At 34.3% G+C, this 19,838-nt stretch overlaps 1 protein-coding gene and 2 pseudogenes across 1 annotated transcript; 2 read left to right on the forward strand and 1 right to left on the reverse strand.

Annotated features, from left to right (window-relative positions):
- The first annotated feature begins 10,324 nt into the window (after positions 1-10,324).
- LOC131841536 (uncharacterized) lies at positions 10,325-12,753 on the forward strand (annotated as a pseudogene).
- A 237-nt stretch (positions 12,754-12,990) lies between these two features.
- On the forward strand, positions 12,991-15,097 carry LOC131841523 (putative nuclease HARBI1; annotated as a pseudogene).
- Positions 15,098-15,694: 597 nt separating this feature from the next.
- Positions 15,695-19,723, reverse strand: LOC131841537 (uncharacterized). Its single transcript, XM_059189851.1, has 4 exons — positions 19,703-19,723; positions 16,733-16,918; positions 16,434-16,619; positions 15,695-15,919 (listed from the first exon to the last, which is right to left on the reverse strand). Exons 1-4 carry the CDS (start codon positions 19,721-19,723, stop codon positions 15,695-15,697), a joined length of 618 nt encoding a protein of 205 aa, XP_059045834.1.
- Positions 19,724-19,838: the final 115 nt, after the last annotated feature.

Genomic DNA, 19,838 nt, shown 5'->3' on the forward strand with positions numbered 1-19,838 from the left:
TGTATATATTGATGAACTGACTCACCGGATTGCTGATATCGCTTCATAAGACGATGTCTTGAATAGATTTCGTTTACAGGTTTTGTAAATAATTGATTTAATTTAAGAATCGCTGTAGTGTAGTTGTTACATTCTTTGATATGTGCATAAAGAATCGGCGATAAGTAATTGACGAGTACTTGGTATTGCTGCTCTGGAGTAATAGGATTATCCTTAGTATTTATAGCACTAATAAAATTCTCAAAAGTTTGTTTCCAATGTATCCATAGCGGAGATTGATCAATATTTGCTGACGGATCTGCATCGAATCTTTCGGGTCTTAGATACTTATCCATTATAGATTATAAGTAATTTTTAGTTTATTAAATTGATATGAATATAGTATTGAATTATTAATTAAAACTAGATTTACCCATTATTAGGCTTTAATAAACTAAAAATTGTACACGACTATTTGACAGATAAAATGTAACTAAAATCTTCTTCTTATATTTAATGGCTTCACGACATTAGGTGAATGTCTTTATGCACATATCAAAGAATGTAACAACTACACTACAGCGATTCTTAAATTAAATCAATTATTTACAAAACCTGTAAACGAAATCTATTCAAGACATCGTCTTATGAAGCGATATCAGCAATCCGGTGAGTCAGTTCATCAATATATACAAGCTCTTAAACTATTGTCGAAAGAATGTAACTTCCATAAAGTTACAGCAGAACAGAATGAAAGTGAATACATAAGAGACGCTTTCATAGGCGGACTGGTGTCACCTGTAATACGTCAAAGACTGTTAGAAAATAGTACTTTAACCCTAGATGCGGCCTTCCAGCAAGCTCAATCACTGGAGTTAGCAGAAATTCATAATCAGAATTATCTACGTGACACTAATCCTGTAATAAATAATACAAATAACTGTTCTAATATTCCAGTTTTAAAGGATTCTATGTCTGCTGACAATAAGAATACTGATGTCACCGTTGCTGCAACACCAAATTATAGAAATACGTTTGAGTCTTGTTACTTTTGTGGAGGAAAAAGACATCCACGAAGATTCTGTCCAGCAGCCAGTTCAACGTGTCTTTCATGTGGTAAGAGGGGTCATTTTGCTAAAGTCTGTCGAAATAAATCTCAACGCAACGCAGCTACCTCCAACGAAAATCAGTCAATCGAAACACTCTCCTGCATACTATCTGCTGCAGATTTATGTAAAGCGACTGTTCCTATTATTATCAATAACAAAATTATGGCTAGAGCACTAATAGATACAGGCAGTACAGCTAGTTTTATTGACAAACGACTGGTTAACCACTATGATTTAATTGAAACACCATATCACCAAAAGATAACAATGGCCAAGTCAAACCTTATATCACATGTAAAAAGCAGATGTGCATTAACTATAGAAATACAAAAACAAAAGGTGGAAGTCAATCTTATGGTGATGGAAGGATTATGTTCTGATGTTATTCTCGGTCATGATATGTTAAGTGAACATAAATCATTAGAAATGCAATTTGGTGGTTTTAAACCCTCGCTTCAACTATGTACTCTTATAGAAGCCAAAATAAAACCTGTTAGCTTATTCAGTAATTTACTACCTTTCGAGAAACCTATTGCGATTCGATCTAGGAAACAGTCAGAGATGGATCAAAAATTTATAGATGAAGAGATACAAAAGTTATTAAAAGATAAAATAATTGAACCTAGTCAGTCTCCATGGCGAGCACAAGTCCTTGTTACTAGTAGTGAACACCATAAAAAACGTATGGTTATAGATTATTCACAAACAATAAATAGATTTACTTTATTAGATGCATATCCACTCCCTTCTATTGAAGATGTTATAGCTAAGGTATCTAAACATAAAATATTCAGTAAAATAGACCTTAAAAGCGCGTATCATCAAGTACCTATATTGGAAAGCGAAAAATCATATACTGCCTTCGAAGCAGGAGGAAATTTATATCAGTTTCGACGAATTCCGTTTGGTGTCACCAATGGAGTGGCCGCATTTCAACGTGCAATTAATAATATCATAAAATCAGAGCAATTAGAAGGAGTTTATGCTTATCTCGATGATATCACGATTTGTGGGATAAATCAGACTGATCACGATGAAAAACTTAAAAAATTTGAAGAAATTTCTACAAAATATAATCTTACATTAAACGTGACAAAAAGTGAATTTTCAAAGACTACTATAAATCTTCTGGGATACAACATATGTAACGGAGTGATTAAACCTGATCCGGAACGTTTACGCCCTCTCCTAGAACTACCAATTCCTACTGATTCTGTTTCTTTGCGACGAGCACTAGGTATGTTTGCGCACTATGCTAAATGGATTCCTAAATTCTCATACAAAATACAACCATTTGTCAATCATAATACATTTCCGCTTACGGAGGACGCTATAAAAGCATTTGAAGATCTTAAAATAGAGATAGCTAAATCTACAGTAGCTGCTATTGAAAGCGGCATACAAATGACTGTAGAAACTGACGCTTCAGATTACGCTATTGCAGCTACGTTATCTCAAGAAGGTCGGCCAGTAGCTTTCTTTTCAAGAACACTTTCTGCTACCGAAAGGGGTCACCCTGCTATTGAAAAGGAGGCCTCGGCAATTGTAGAAAGTTTGAGAAAATGGAGACAATTACTAATAGGACGAACATTCAAACTGATTACAGATCAACGTTCTATATCATTCATGTTTAACCAGCAACATACATCAAAGATCAAAAATGAGAAGATACAGCGTTGGCGTCTTGAATTAAGTAGTTACAACTTTGACATCATATATCGACCGGGAAGAAAATGTCGTGGCCGACGCATTGTCACGAGCAAATACTGTCATAGCTTCGACATCGAGAAATTCATTAATGGATTTACATAACAGTCTTTGTCACCCGGGTATTACACGGATGGTACATTGGGTAAGAACTAAAAATTTGCCCTTTTCTGTTGAAGAAATCAAACGCATAAATACATTATGTCCCGTATGTGCTGAAATTAAACTAGATTCATAAAATCTTCTGGGACTTTAATAAAGGCTACTACACCATTTGAGCGAATTTCAATGGACTTTAAGGGGCCTCTTCCAAGTAGAACTCAAAATAAGTATATTCTAACTGTAGTAGACGAATATTCTCTCCCATTTGCTTTCCATGTCCAGATTTAACAGCTGAAACCGTTAAAAGAAAATTAATCAATTATTTGCAATCTTTGGAACCCACCTTTGTGCATTCTGATCGAGGAACATCCTTTGTCTCATCATAATTAAAGGAATTTTTATGTAGCTTAGGAGTAGCTACAAGTTATTCATCACCTTATAATCCTCAAGGAAGTGGCCAAACAGAGCGTTATAATGGGATTATTTGGAAAACTATTCAACTATCACTTATGTCTCTTAAGCTACCTATAAGTGCTTGGGAGTCAGTTATTACTCAGACATTACATTGCATTCGTTCATTATTATGCACCAGTACTGGGTGCACACCCCACGAGAGAATGTTTTCTCATCCACGAAGGTCATCCAATGGCCAATCAATGCCAACATGGCTAACGGAAGGAAGTACAGTGTTCATGAAAAATCTTGTGAGGAAGAGTAAGTACGATCCGTTTGTAGAAGAAGTAGAGGTACTTAATGTAAACCCACATTATTCTCAAGTGCGTTTGCAGAATGGTCGAGAAACTACAATTTCAAATAGGTACTGTAATCCTCCTTTGTTAAATGAACTGTAAGAGAACAGAACCCGAACGCAGAAAAAATTTAATACTGATCAATCTACTGCTGACCAATTTCTAACAGACCAATCTCCCGCAGAAGAATCTCCTACTAATCAATCTCTTACAGATCAATTTCCTGCACTTCCATCCCCTGCTGAGGCAAATATATCTTCACGTCGTTCCACCAGGCTACGTCGCCCACCTAATCGGTTCCAAGATTATCAAACAGATTTCTAACACGGGTGAATGTCGTGAAGCCATTAAATATAAGAACAAGATTTTAGTTACATTTTATCTGTCAAATAGTCGTGTACAATTTTTAGTTTATTAAAGCCTAATAATGGGTAAATCTAGTTTTAATTAATAATTCAATACTATATTCATATCAATGATGTCACCGTTGCTGCAACACCAAATTATAGAAATACGTTTGAGTCTTGTTACTTTTGTGGAGAAAAAAGACATCCACGAAGATTCTGTCCAGCAGCCAGTTCAACGTGTCTTTCATGTGGTAAGAGGGGTCATTTTGCTAAAGTCTGTCGAAATAAATCTCAACGCAACGCAGCTACCTCCAACGAAAATCAGTCAATCGAAACACTCTCCTGCATACTATCTGCTGCAGATTTAAGTAAAGCGACTGTTCCTATTATTATCAATAACAAAATTATGGCTAGAGCACTAATAGATACAGGCAGTACAGCTAGTTTTATTGACAAACGACTGGTTAACCACTATGATTTAATTGAAACACCATATCACCAAAAGATAACAATGGCCAAGTCAAACCTTATATCACATGTAAAAAGCAGATGTGCATTAACTATAGAAATACAAAAACAAAAGGTGGAAGTCAATCTTATGGTGATGGAAGGATTATGTTCTGATGTTATTCTCGGTCATGATATGTTAAGTGAACATAAATCATTAGAAATGCAATTTGGTGGTTTTAAACCCTCGCTTCAACTATGTACTCTTATAGAAGCCAAAATAAAACCTGTTAGCTTATTCAGTAATTTACTACCTTTCGAGAAACCTATTGCGATTCGATCTAGGAAACAGTCAGAGATGGATCAAAAATTTATAGATGAAGAGATACAAAAGTTATTAAAAGATAAAATAATTGAACCTAGTCAGTCTCCATGGCGAGCACAAGTCCTTGTTACTAGTAGTGAACACCATAAAAAACGTATGGTTATAGATTATTCACAAACAATAAATAGATTTACTTTATTAGATGCATATCCACTCCTTCTATTGAAGATGTTATAGCTAAGGTATCTAAACATAAAATATTCAGTAAAATAGACCTTAAAAGCGCGTATCATCAAGTACCTATATTGGAAAGCGAAAAATCATATACTGCCTTCGAAGCAGGAGGAAATTTATATCAGTTTCGACGAATTCCGTTTGGTGTCACCAATGGAGTGGCCGCATTTCAACGTGCAATTAATAATATCATAAAATCAGAGCAATTAGAAGGAGTTTATGCTTATCTCGATGATATCACGATTTGTGGGATAAATCAGACTGATCACGATGAAAAACTTAAAAAATTTGAAGAAATTTCTACAAAATATAATCTTACATTAAACGTGACAAAAAGTGATTTTTCAAAGACTACTATAAATCTTCTGGGATACAACATATGTAACGGAGTGATTAAACCTGATCCGGAACGTTTACGCCCTCTCCTAGAACTACCAATTCCTACTGATTCTGTTTCTTTGCGACGAGCACTAGGTATGTTTGCGCACTATGCTAAATGGATTCCTAAATTCTCATACAAAATACAACCATTTGTCAATCATAATACATTTCCGCTTACGGAGGACGCTATAAAAGCATTTGAAGATCTTAAAATAGAGATAGCTAAATCTACAGTAGCTGCTATTGAAAGCGGCATACAAATGACTGTAGAAACTGACGCTTCAGATTACGCTATTGCAGCTACGTTATCTCAAGAAGGTCGGCCAGTAGCTTTCTTTTCAAGAACACTTTCTGCTACCGAAAGGGGTCACCCTGCTATTGAAAAGGAGGCCTCGGCAATTGTAGAAAGTTTGAGAAAATGGAGACAATTACTAATAGGACGAACATTCAAACTGATTACAGATCAACGTTCTATATCATTCATGTTTAACCAGCAACATACATCAAAGATCAAAAATGAGAAGATACAGCGTTGGCGTCTTGAATTAAGTAGTTACAACTTTGACATCATATATCGACCGGGAAGAGAAAATGTCGTGGCCGACGCATTGTCACGAGCAAATACTGTCATAGCTTCGACATCGAGAAATTCATTAATGGATTTACATAACAGTCTTTGTCACCCGGGTATTACACGGATGGTACATTGGGTAAGAACTAAAAATTTGCCCTTTTCTGTTGAAGAAATCAAACGCATAAATACATTATGTCCCGTATGTGCTGAAATTAAACCTAGATTCATAAAATCTTCTGGGACTTTAATAAAGGCTACTACACCATTTGAGCGAATTTCAATGGACTTTAAGGGGCCTCTTCCAAGTAGAACTCAAAATAAGTATATTCTAACTGTAGTAGACGAATATTCTCGTTTCCCATTTGCCTTTCCATGTCCAGATTTAACAGCTGAAACCGTTAAAAGAAAATTAACTCAATTATTTGCAATCTTTGGAGTACCCACCTTTGTGCATTCTGATCGAGGAACATCCTTTGTCTCATCAGAATTAAAGGAATTTTTATGTAGTAGCTACAAGTTATTCATCACCTTATAATCCTCAAGGAAATGGCCAAACAGAGCGTTATAATGGGATTATTTGGAAAACTATTCAACTATCACTTATGTCTCTTAAGCTACCTATAAGTGCTTGGGAGTCAGTTATTACTCAGACATTACATTGCATTCGTTCATTATTATGCACCAGTACTGGGTGCACACCCCACGAGAGAATGTTTTCTCATCCACGAAGGTCATCCAATGGCCAATCAATGCCAACATGGCTAACGGAAGGAAGTACAGTGTTCATGAAAAATCTTGTGAGGAAGAGTAAGTACGATCCGTTTGTAGAAGAAGTAGAGGTACTTAATGTAAACCCACATTATTCTCAAGTGCGTTTGCAGAATGGTCGAGAAACTACAATTTCAAATAGGTACTTGGCTCCAGCTAATCCTCCTTTGTTAAATGAACCTGTAAGAGAACAGAACCCGAACGCAAACTGAATCATTTAATACTGATCAATCTACTGCTGACCAATTTCTAACAGACCAATCTCCCGCAGAAGAATCTCCTACTAATCAATCTCTTACAGATCAATTTCCTGCACTTCCATCCCCTGCTGAGGCAAATATATCTTCACGTCGTTCCACCAGGCTACGTCGCCCACCTAATCGTTAGTCAGTTATTATTCAGTTTGAGTCTTGTTACTTTTGTGGAAAAAAAAAAGACATCCACGAAGATTCTGTCCAGCAGCCAGTTCAACGTGTCTTTCATGTGGTAAGAGGGGTCATTTTGCTAAAGTCTGTCGAAATAAATCTCAACGCAACGCAGCTACCTCCAACGAAAATCAGTCAATCGAAACACTCTCCTGCATACTATCTGCTGCAGATTTAAGTAAAGCGACTGTTCCTATTATTATCAATAACAAAATTATGGCTAGAGCACTAATAGATACAGGCAGTACAGCTAGTTTTATTGACAAACGACTGGTTAACCACTATGATTTAATTGAAACACCATATCACCAAAAGATAACAATGGCCAAGTCAAACCTTATATCACATGTAAAAAGCAGATGTGCATTAACTATAGAAATACAAAAACAAAAGGTGGAAGTCAATCTTATGGTGATGGAAGGATTATGTTCTGATGTTATTCTCGGTCATGATATGTTAAGTGAACATAAATCATTAGAAATGCAATTTGGTGGTTTTAAACCCTCGCTTCAACTATGTACTCTTATAGAAGCCAAAATAAAACCTGTTAGCTTATTCAGTAATTTACTACCTTTCGAGAAACCTATTGCGATTCGATCTAGGAAACAGTCAGAGATGGATCAAAAATTTATAGATGAAGAGATACAAAAGTTATTAAAAGATAAAATAATTGAACCTAGTCAGTCTCCATGGCGAGCACAAGTCCTTGTTACTAGTAGTGAACACCATAAAAAACGTATGGTTATAGATTATTCACAAACAATAAATAGATTTACTTTATTAGATGCATATCCACTCCCTTCTATTGAAGATGTTATAGCTAAGGTATCTAAACATAAAATATTCAGTAAAATAGACCTTAAAAGCGCGTATCATCAAGTACCTATATTGGAAAGCGAAAAATCATATACTGCCTTCGAAGCAGGAGGAAATTTATATCAGTTTCGACGAATTCCGTTTGGTGTCACCAATGGAGTGGCCGCATTTCAACGTGCAATTAATAATATCATAAAATCAGAGCAATTAGAAGGAGTTTATGCTTATCTCGATGATATCACGATTTGTGGGATAAATCAGACTGATCACGATGAAAAACTTAAAAAATTTGAAGAAATTTCTACAAAATATAATCTTACATTAAACGTGACAAAAAGTGAATTTTCAAAGACTACTATAAATCTTCTGGGATACAACATATGTAACGGAGTGATTAAACCTGATCCGGAACGTTTACGCCCTCTCCTAGAACTACCAATTCCTACTGATTCTGTTTCTTTGCGACGAGCACTAGGTATGTTTGCGCACTATGCTAAATGGATTCCTAAATTCTCATACAAAATACAACCATTTGTCAATCATAATACATTTCCGCTTACGGGAGGACGCTATAAAAGCATTTGAAGATCTTAAAATAGAGATAGCTAAATCTACAGTAGCTGCTATTGAAAGCGGCATACAAATGACTGTAGAAACTGACGCTTCAGATTACGCTATTGCAGCTACGTTATCTCAAGAAGGTCGGCCAGTAGCTTTCTTTTTCAAGAACACTTTCTGCTACCGAAAGGGGTCACCCTGCTATTGAAAAGGAGGCCTCGGCAATTGTAGAAAGTTTGAGAAAATGGAGACAATTACTAATAGGACGAACATTCAAACTGATTACAGATCAACGTTCTATATCATTCATGTTTAACCAGCAACATACATCAAAGATCAAAAATGAGAAGATACAGCGTTGGCGTCTTGAATTAAGTAGTTACAACTTTGACATCATATATCGACCGGGAAGAGAAAATGTCGTGGCCGACGCATTGTCACGAGCAAATACTGTCATAGCTTCGACATCGAGAAATTCATTAATGGATTTACATAACAGTCTTTGTCACCCGGGTATTACACGGATGGTACATTGGGTAAGAACTAAAAATTTGCCCTTTTCTGTTGAAGAAATCAAACGCATAAATACATTATGTCCCGTATGTGCTGAAATTAAACCTAGATTCATAAAATCTTCTGGGACTTTAATAAAGGCTACTACACCATTTGAGCGAATTTCAATGGACTTTAAGGGGCCTCTTCCAAGTAGAACTCAAAATAAGTATATTCTTGTAGTAGACGAATATTCTCGTTTCCCATTTGCCTTTCCATGTCCAGATTTAACAGCTGAAACCGTTAAAAGAAAATTAACTCAATTATTTGCAATCTTTGGAGTACCCACCTTTGTGCATTCTGATCGAGGAACATCCTTTGTCTCATCTAGGAGTAGCTACAAGTTATTCATCACCTTATAATCCTCAAGGAAATGGCCAAACAGAGCGTTATAATGGGATTATTTGGAAAACTATTCAACTATCACTTATAAGCTACCTATAAGTGCTTGGGAGTCAGTTATTACTCAGACGACAAAGACTGTTAGAAAATAGTACTTTAACCCTAGATGCGGCCTTCCAGCAAGCTCAATCACTGGAGTTAGCAGAAATTCATAATCAGAATTATCTACGTGACACTAATCCTGTAATAAATAATACAAATAACTGTTCTAATATTCCAGTTTTAAAGGATTCTATGTCTGCTGACAATAAGAATACTGATGTCACCGTTGCTGCAACACCAAATTATAGAAATACGTTTGAGTCTTGTTACTTTTGTGGAGAAAAAAGACATCCACGAAGATTCTGTCCAGCAGCCAGTTCAACGTGTCTTTCATGTGGTAAGAGGGGTCATTTTGCTAAAGTCTGTCGAAATAAATCTCAACGCAACGCAGCTACCTCCAACGAAAATCAGTCAATCGAAACACTCTCCTGCATACTATCTGCTGCAGATTTAAGTAAAGCGACTGTTCCTATTATTATCAATAACAAAATTATGGCTAGAGCACTAATAGATACAGGCAGTACAGCTAGTTTTATTGACAAACGACTGGTTAACCACTATGATTTAATTGAAACACCATATCACCAAAAGATAACAATGGCCAAGTCAAACCTTATATCACATGTAAAAAGCAGATGTGCATTAACTATAGAAATACAAAAACAAAAGGTGGAAGTCAATCTTATGGTGATGGAAGGATTATGTTCTGATGTTATTCTCGGTCATGATATGTTAAGTGAACATAAATCATTAGAAATGCAATTTGGTGGTTTTAAACCCTCGCTTCAACTATGTACTCTTATAGAAGCCAAAATAAAACCTGTTAGCTTATTCAGTAATTTACTACCTTTCGAGAAACCTATTGCGATTCGATCTAGGAAACAGTCAGAGATGGATCAAAAATTTATAGATGAAGAGATACAAAAGTTATTAAAAGATAAAATAATTGAACCTAGTCAGTCTCCATGGCGAGCACAAGTCCTTGTTACTAGTAGTGAACACCATAAAAAACGTATGGTTATAGATTATTCACAAACAATAAATAGATTTACTTTATTAGATGCATATCCACTCCCTTCTATTGAAGATGTTATAGCTAAGGTATCTAAGCATAAAATATTCAGTAAAATAGACCTTAAAAGCGCGTATCATCAAGTACCTATATTGGAAAGCGAAAAATCATATACTGCCTTCGAAGCAGGAGGAAATTTATATCAGTTTCGACGAATTCCGTTTGGTGTCACCAATGGAGTGGCCGCATTTCAACGTGCAATTAATAATATCATAAAATCAGAGCAATTAGAAGGAGTTTATGCTTATCTCGATGATATCACGATTTGTGGTATAAATCAGACTGATCACGATGAAAAACTTAAAAAATTTGAAGAAATTTCTACAAAATATAATCTTACATTAAACGTGACAAAAAGTGAATTTTCAAAGACTACTATAAATCTTCTGGGATACAACATATGTAACGGAGTGATTAAACCTGATCCGGAACGTTTACGCCCTCTCCTAGAACTACCAATTCCTACTGATTCTGTTTCTTTGCGACGAGCACTAGGTATGTTTGCGCACTATGCTAAATGGATTCCTAAATTCTCATACAAAATACAACCATTTGTCAATCATAATACATTTCCGCTTACGGAGGACGCTATAAAAGCATTTGAAGATCTTAAAATAGAGATAGCTAAATCTACAGTAGCTGCTATTGAAAGCGGCATACAAATGACTGTAGAAACTGACGCTTCAGATTACGCTATTGCAGCTACGTTATCTCAAGAAGGTCGGCCAGTAGCTTTCTTTTCAAGAACACTTTCTGCTACCGAAAGGGGTCACCCTGCTATTGAAAAGGAGGCCTCGGCAATTGTAGAAAGTTTGAGAAAATGGAGACAATTACTAATAGGACGAACATTCAAACTGATTACAGATCAACGTTCTATATCATTCATGTTTAACCAGCAACATACATCAAAGATCAAAAATGAGAAGATACAGCGTTGGCGTCTTGAATTAAGTAGTTACAACTTTGACATCATATATCGACCGGGAAGAGAAAATGTCGTGGCCGACGCATTGTCACGAGCAAATACTGTCATAGCTTCGACATCGAGAAATTCATTAATGGATTTACATAACAGTCTTTGTCACCCGGGTATTACACGGATGGTACATTGGGTAAGAACTAAAAATTTGTCCTTTTCTGTTGAAGAAATCAAACGCATAAATACATTATGTCCCGTATGTGCTGAAATTAAACCTAGATTCATAAAATCTTCTGGGACTTTAATAAAGGCTACTACACCATTTGAGCGAATTTCAATGGACTTTAAGGGGCCTCTTCCAAGTAGAACTCAAAATAAGTATATTCTAACTGTAGTAGACGAATATTCTCGTTTCCCATTTGCCTTTCCATGTCCAGATTTAACAGCTGAAACCGTTAAAAGAAAATTAACTCAATTATTTGCAATCTTTGGAGTACCCACCTTTGTGCATTCTGATCGAGGAACATCCTTTGTCTCATCAGAATTAAAGGAATTTTATGTAGCTTAGGAGTAGCTACAAGTTATTCATCACCTTATAATCCTCAAGGAAATGGCCAAACAGAGCGTTATAATGGGATTATTTGGAAAACTATTCAACTATCACTTATGTCTCTTAAGCTACCTATAAGTGCTTGGGAGTCAGTTATTACTCAGACATTACATTGCATTCGTTCATTATTATGCACCAGTACTGGGTGCACACCCCACGAGAGAATGTTTTCTCATCCACGAAGGTCATCCAATGGCCAATCAATGCCAACATGGCTAACGGAAGGAAGTACAGTGTTCATGAAAAATCTTGTGAGGAAGAGTAAGTACGATCCGTTTGTAGAAGAAGTAGAGGTACTTAATGTAAACCCACATTATTCTCAAGTGCGTTTGCAGAATGGTCGAGAAACTACAATTTCAAATAGGTACTTGGCTCCAGCTAATCCTCCTTTGTTAAATGAACCTGTAAGAGAACAGAACCCGAACGCAGAAACTGAATCATTTAATACTGATCAATCTACTGCTGACCAATTTCTAACAGACCAATCTCCCGCAGAAGAATCTCCTACTAATCAATCTCTTACAGATCAATTTCCTGCACTTCCATCCCCTGCTGAGGCAAATATATCTTCACGTCGTTCCACCAGGCTACGTCGCCCACCTAATCGGTTCCAAGATTATCAAACAGATTTCTAAGGCACGGGTGAATGTCGTGAAGCCATTAAATATAAGAAGAAGATTTTAGTTACATTTTATCTGTCAAATAGTCGTGTACAATTTTTAGTTTATTAAAGCCTAATAATGGGTAAATCTAGTTTTAATTAATAATTCAATACTATATTCATATCAGTAATGGAAAATTTTTTTTTTTCTTCTTTATGGCTTGGCACGTCTGTGCATTTGCCAATATACAAAATTTGGGAAACAGTAGGTCTACCACGAAGTGCAATTCCGAAATTTCGGATCGATATTTCGTGTGATTCGTACCATGAAAAACGTTCATTCCGAAATCGTGCCCGAAAACGGAGAATATCGTTTCGATCGTCCCAAATCGTACCATGAAGTATCCGTTCGTACGTTATTATGACGTTTTGACAGCACGTTTATCGTGATTTAAAGTGCGAAGTAGACGAAACCTAAATAGTTAACTTTTTACTTTCGTAAGTATGGATTTTACGTATATAAGTGCTGTAATATATAAAAAAGTGATTAATTAATAATTCAGTTAATGTGTTACAGTGAATAATGTGATAAAAGTTAAACTAATTAGTGTTTTTAAATATTATTGTGTTCAATATAACCTACAACTTAGCATTACTTTATTTTGATTTAGTTTCATTATGCCAAGATTGGCTGGAATTTTAGAAGCCCTCAATGAAGAAGAAATTGAAAGACGCAGGTTTAAAAGAAAAATGCGTACCTCTAAAGATCCATTCCCGACTTCGAGTTTGTATCTAAATACAGACTCAGTCGGGAAGTCTTCGAGAATCTTTGTCAGTATGTGGTACGATTATTACCCCTGCCTAAAAATAGTTGAGCAATCGATCCAATAACCAAAGTAAGATCTTATGTACATTTTGTAGATGAAAAAATTTAGTATTTACCTATTATTTAGTATTCCCATATCTATTTTTTTTTCAGATTCTCACTGCATTAAATTTTTATGCCAGTGGTAGCTACCAGGGTGCAGTCGGACAAAATTTAGACACCACTATGGCTCAGCAGTCTGTCTCAAACTGCATCAGGGATGTAACAGATGCCCTAAATACACCCTATATACTAAGGAAATATATAAGATTTCCTCAGTCCAGGGAAGACAGGAACATATTGAAGAGAAAGTAAGTTTATGTATATTAAATATGATTAAGATTTAACTTTATAGAATTTTATGCTCTTTGTCGATTTATAATACATATACTATTAATTTAGTTCAGTCAACTATTTGTAGCTGTAAATTTATAAATGATATTGTTGTTAATTTCAGGAATCAGCATAAGTTAATTGATGTTTAAATAATCAGTAGTTTATATTTCTTTTTCAGTTTTGCTACACAGTATGGTATCCCTGGTGTTATAGGATGTATCGACAGCACCCATGTAGCTATAATTCGGCCAACAGTCAATGAAGAGAGATTTTTCAATAGAAAACATTACCACTCTTTAAATGTTCAAGTTGTAAGTACAGTATTTTATGTAAAATTTGCATAGTGTATAAATAATTCTCAAGTTATTCATATTTGTCACTATCTGCAAATATCTTTATAATGTTTGTCCTATTTTTTAGATTGCTGACAGTAATTTAAAAATTATGAATATTGACGCCTCTTATGGTGGTGCCACTCATGATGCATTCATTTGGGAGCATAACGAGATCAAAGATCATTTGGAGAGTCTTCAAGGAGAAACAACTTATTTGCTGGGTAAATAAATCGTAATTGTTAACTTTGTAGTTGTACTACATATAAAATTGGTGAACAAACAAGAATACAATGTTTTGTCATTCCTTTTCATTATTAGGATGTCATAAAAGATGATTATAGATTGTATTTCAGTATTTTTTATGTTAAATATTATTAGCTGATATTATATTGAATAGTCTATAAGCTATCAAGTGCATTTATCAAATTCCAAGTCTCACAGTTAAGTATGTTTTCTTTTCTTTCAGGTATATAAAGATTAGAAGAGAGCCATACATTCTATTTATGGTATGGGTTCGAGATAGTCATTATATCAAGGCTTTAAAGAATCAAATATCCTCACCGTTGCCTCACAGTACATTTATGAAATATTATGTATACAAGGAAAAACTTAGATAGTTTCAAGAAACTTAAAGACTGTACAAGTAGAAACTTATGCAATAAAAATATACTAATTTTACCTAAATGCTGTTAAAATTGATATTAAACAAATGTTATGTAAAAAAGCCTATTATAGGATAGATGAATTCATAGATGACAGCAATATAATAAGTTTATTTGAATAAATGATTTTCTATTCTATTCTATTAGAAGTTAAGGCATTACTTATTTACAAAATTAAAAACTTTTTACAATAAAATATTTTTATTTTATAATCACATATATGTAGGTATATATATATATATAGATAAAAGTAAAATCAAAATTGTATATTAAACATTTTTTAAAATAACACTAATTATAAATGATTAAACATTCATTCAGAAAAATGTTGTATAAGTATATGCAAACTAAGTAGTGTAGTTCAAGGCGCATTAAATTAATGACCAGTAAAAAACTGTAGTTTAGTACTTTGTGTCTTTGTTAATACTTATATAAAGCTAAGTAACATTTTTATACTCATTATTTAACAAATCAACAAACTAACATAATTCAACAAATCAACAATGATATATATAAAGCTAAGTAACTTTTTTATACTCATTATTTAACAAATCAACAAACTAACAGAATTCAACAAATCAACAATGATATATCTAAAGCTAACTAACTTTTTTATACTCATTATTTAACAAATCAACAAACTAACGTAATTCAACAAATCAACAATGATATATCTAAAGCTAAGTAACTTTTTTTATACTCATTATTTAACAAATCAACAAACTAACACAAATCTACATTAATCATGTCAAATACAAAAAAAAAACAAAATTTCATCTATTCAGTCGTCTTAATTCTATTTGTAGACCATCCAATCGATCCCTTATTAATACATTTAATTCCTGGAGTGATTGGCGAATCAGCCCTGACTCTACCACCCGTCGATCCTCCGCTGCGATTCGCCGCTCCTCCATTTCGAACAAACGCCTGCGTACACTGCGAGGTCCAATGGCGTCTGCTCGACGGCGTCGTCGCTCTGGACGTGTAGTAGCCGTTGAAGTTCTAAAAAAGTTTTTTTTTAAATAATTATTATCATTATTGTTTTCGGTATGCATGATTGGTACTAATACCAGACTTGATGTCTAGGAATATACTAGTGATTAGGACTATAAGCCCCCATTACTAATAATCTTAATATTTACAGAAATATTTTCATATAACAATAATTTATTATGATATAAATTTTTTAATCAATAATAAGGTATAAGTAAGTGTTATTTATTAGTACTGTCTTATCTTTACTTCTTAGTTAACATTGAAAAACTGTGTATATATAAAAAGGTACCAACTCTGTCTCAACTCATATTTCTGCTATGAAGCAGCTGTTCTTGCATAGCTGTATTTCAGTTTGAAAGGTGGGAAAAGGCTATTTAGGTACCTTATATACAGAAATAAAAGGAATGGTAATGCATGAGGAATACTATGGAAGTCACCATGTATTTTGATGACATCCATTATGTTATATATGTCTAGAGATAACAGTTAGCACTATTTTAGTAATGGTTTTACAACATACCTCTGGAAATGCAGGAACATGTGCATCCGACTGAGGTTCTCCAAAGCTCTCTCCCATAATACCCAATATTCTGCACTGTATTGGGTTTAAAGGATCAGCAGATGATGGCCCTACCCCAGTGGCTGTGGCAGACCTTCGAGCAGCAGTAGCAGCTTTTTTAGTTAGATATTTTTTGTCAGCCCATACCTAAAATTTATAAAATTTATAAAGTATCAGTATTGGAAAATTTTATTTAATAACAAAATTATTTAACATTTTAAATGCATATCACGTACTAAAATATCAAGAAAAGTGCTTACCTTCTGCCACTGCTTTACAGTTTTAGTGCATCCACCCAATGCATTGAGTTCGTCTGTGAGACGAACCCATAATTGGGTGGATCTTGTTCGCCCTTCTGCATTTCTACAGTGGCCACGAGCCAACTCCTGGTGCTCTGCTAGGAATGTTAGGAGTGTATGCACTTGTTCCACAGTGGGATTACTGATCTAAATGCATAAATACATTTGTTAGCGCTTGTCATAAATAGAAACTAATAAATAAAATCAAAGTTATTACATGTTCATTTTCATTGATGTTTAACGAACAAATTTAGCAATAAAAAATTATTTAAAAACACTTGTGATGATAATTCTTAAGTTTATATATAAAAATAAAAACAAAAATATTTGTAATACGCAGCAACGTTACTTTCAAATATAAATAGAGGTTTGACGTTTCCTTATGACATAAAATATTACTAATTTTAGAAGTTTGTAATTTCAATACATTTAAATATAAACGACTGTACATTTTATTTTATCCGGAGTATACCACTTTATTTTTTTCTTAATTTAAGAGTGTATAATAAAAGACCTCTCATCTTTCATTCGTTCACGATCATAGTCTATGGTACCCGTCCGAAATATCTTATTCCGAAGAAACTTCATGGTTCCTTTAAAGTAGTATTTCGGTCGTCTTTCGTTTCGTTACGCGATAATCGGCAGTAACTTTCGTGGTAGACCTACAGGTAAGTTGACAATAGGATTAATTATAAGGATTAGACTAAGGTACTACACTATACATATTAATTATATACAATATGTCATTATACTTATATAAGACCTTAGTATATTAACAGACAACTATTTACATATGATATATTTATATAGAGGCAGTCAGTTTTATATTTACAATTTTATATTATTACTACTTAGAAAAATCGAAATACTTTTATACACATCAATATCATTAAGATATAATAAAATTGGAATTGATGTAGGTAAAGGAATTCGGTGAGATAGGAGATTATTAAAAAGGTAGGAATGATCATACAGAGGACAACTGAAAATGATATGGTTCAAGTCACCCACTTCTGTACCACAGCTACATATATCATTATCTACAATTTTTAGCTTAGCTAGATGTGCAGGAGAGCATACATGCCCCAATCTCATTCTAATTATTGACGTAGTCTCGCTTTTGTTCAAATTAATTTTGAAGAACCAAGGTTTAAACTGAATAGTTGGTTGAATGTTAAAATAATGTCGTGCCTTATTCTGGCAGCTATTAGGCTAAAATTCACTCCAAGCATTATGTAGATATAATCCTGGGAGAGCAGCCAGATCATGACAATAATTTTTATATGGAACAATATCACCGCATCCAATTGCCTCGTTCGCTAAGCGATCTGCTATCTCATTCCCATGTATGCCAGTATGTCCTGGAATCCACGTAAGCGAGACAGAGAACCCCCTCGAGTTACATAACTCCAGCAATTTTCTGATTTCTATGATAATAGGATAATTAATATTTGATTTAAATGGAAATTTTTGAAGAGCTAACAGTGCACTTCTGGAATCAGTACACACTATTGTTTGCTGAAGTTTCATAATTAATATATATTCGAGAGCTTTGTAAATACCAAAACATTCACCAGTAAATACAGATGTTTCTGGAGGAAGTTTTATTTTTTGGACTATTTTATATTTTGAATGGTAAACTCCGATCCCAACACATCCAGTTGGATGATGTTTAGATGCATCACAAAAAATTCGGTGCCAATTCCGCCATTTCTTGTCTACAGTTGAGTTAAATTCTATATTTGAGTCGTGATTTTTATGAATATTAAGGTCAAAAATTATACTTGGTTCAAGAATTAATGATTCATAATTCGTACAGAAGATGGGAAAATATTGTGAACGATGAGTAGGAGATGTAAGAGATGAAAATTTCTGGAAGCTCTTTATAATACAAGGAATAGATTTATGGCGCCAGTATTCAGAATTATTAATATAATTAAATAATAATTTTAATTTACTAAATAGGGGATGAGTAGTACATTGTGCACTGCGAAATAAAAATTTATCAGAAAGATATTGACGTCTTAAATACAATGGCGGATCTGAGCATTCCACTTGCAATGCATTTATAGGGCTTGATCGCATAGCCCTAGTTACAATTCGTAAAGCCTTTGATTGTATGCCATCCAGTTTTTTAAGACCAGCTGAGCTACCCGGCTCTAGTAGAAATGTGCCGTAATCCAATATACTTCTAATAATGGCGTTATATAACAGTTTGAGTGAACACGGATGAGCGCCCACCAAGTTCCAGACAAACATCGAAGAATATTTAATAATCGTTCACATCTTAAAGTAATGTATTCGCAATGGGGAAGTCCACTTAGTTTTGAATCTAGTATTACTCCTAAAAATTTGCTTTAACTTTTACAGCTAAAAGACAATTATTATAATATATAGAAATAGGAGGAGGCATACGCATTCTGGAGAACAAAACTGCATTGCTTTTGTTAAGTGACAACTGCAATGCATTCTGATCAAACCAAAGCTTTAGATATTTTAATGCAGATGTCAAATTCAAACAGCATTTTTGAAAAGATTTGTCTATGGCATAAAAAAGCAGATCGTCTGCATATTGTAAAATAAAAATATTATTATTCATATTACTTAAAACAGCCTTTTCTAAATCATAAGTGAATAGGTTGTATAATAAGGGGCTAAGAACTGAACCTTGTGGGAGTCCTTTCCATACTACTCTAGATGAGATTCCAGTGTCATCAGAATTTATAATAATAGTTCTTTCAGTAAGAATATTAATTATAAAAGTTGACAGTCTAACTGGAATATGTAATATATCAAGTTTCTGCTTAAGTATTGGCAAAGAAACATTATCATAAGCAGATTCTATGTCTAAAAAGGTTGCAAGTACAGAGTCATTTCTGGAAAAGGCTAAACGAATATCCGTTATAAACAAACTTAAACTATCAAGAGTACATTTCCCTCTTCTAAAGCCATATTGACTATCTGATAAATAGTGGTTACTTTCAATATACCATTCCAGACGGTTTTTGATCAGATGTTCTGACAGTTTAAGCAGAACTGAAGATAGCGCTAAAGGACGGTAGGAAGT

This window comes from Achroia grisella, unplaced genomic scaffold (genome assembly GCF_030625045.1).
Source record: "Achroia grisella isolate CSIRO2021 unplaced genomic scaffold, CSIRO_AGI_Agris_v1 utg18268, whole genome shotgun sequence".
NCBI lineage: Eukaryota > Metazoa > Arthropoda > Insecta > Lepidoptera > Pyralidae > Achroia > Achroia grisella.

What these genes read in the sequence shown, in the direction of transcription:
- LOC131841537 (XM_059189851.1), bottom strand. Translation starts at nt 19,723, where the DNA reads ATGGCTTTAGAAGAGGGAAAT. An exon ending in CTGTAAAGCAGTGGCAGAAG is followed by an intron (nt 16,620 to 16,732) that starts GTAAGCACTTTT and finishes TATAAATTTTAG; the next exon opens with GTATGGGCTGACAAAAAATA. An exon ending in ATGTTCCTGCATTTCCAGAG is followed by an intron (nt 15,920 to 16,433) that starts GTATGTTGTAAA and finishes AAACTTTTTTAG; the next exon opens with AACTTCAACGGCTACTACAC.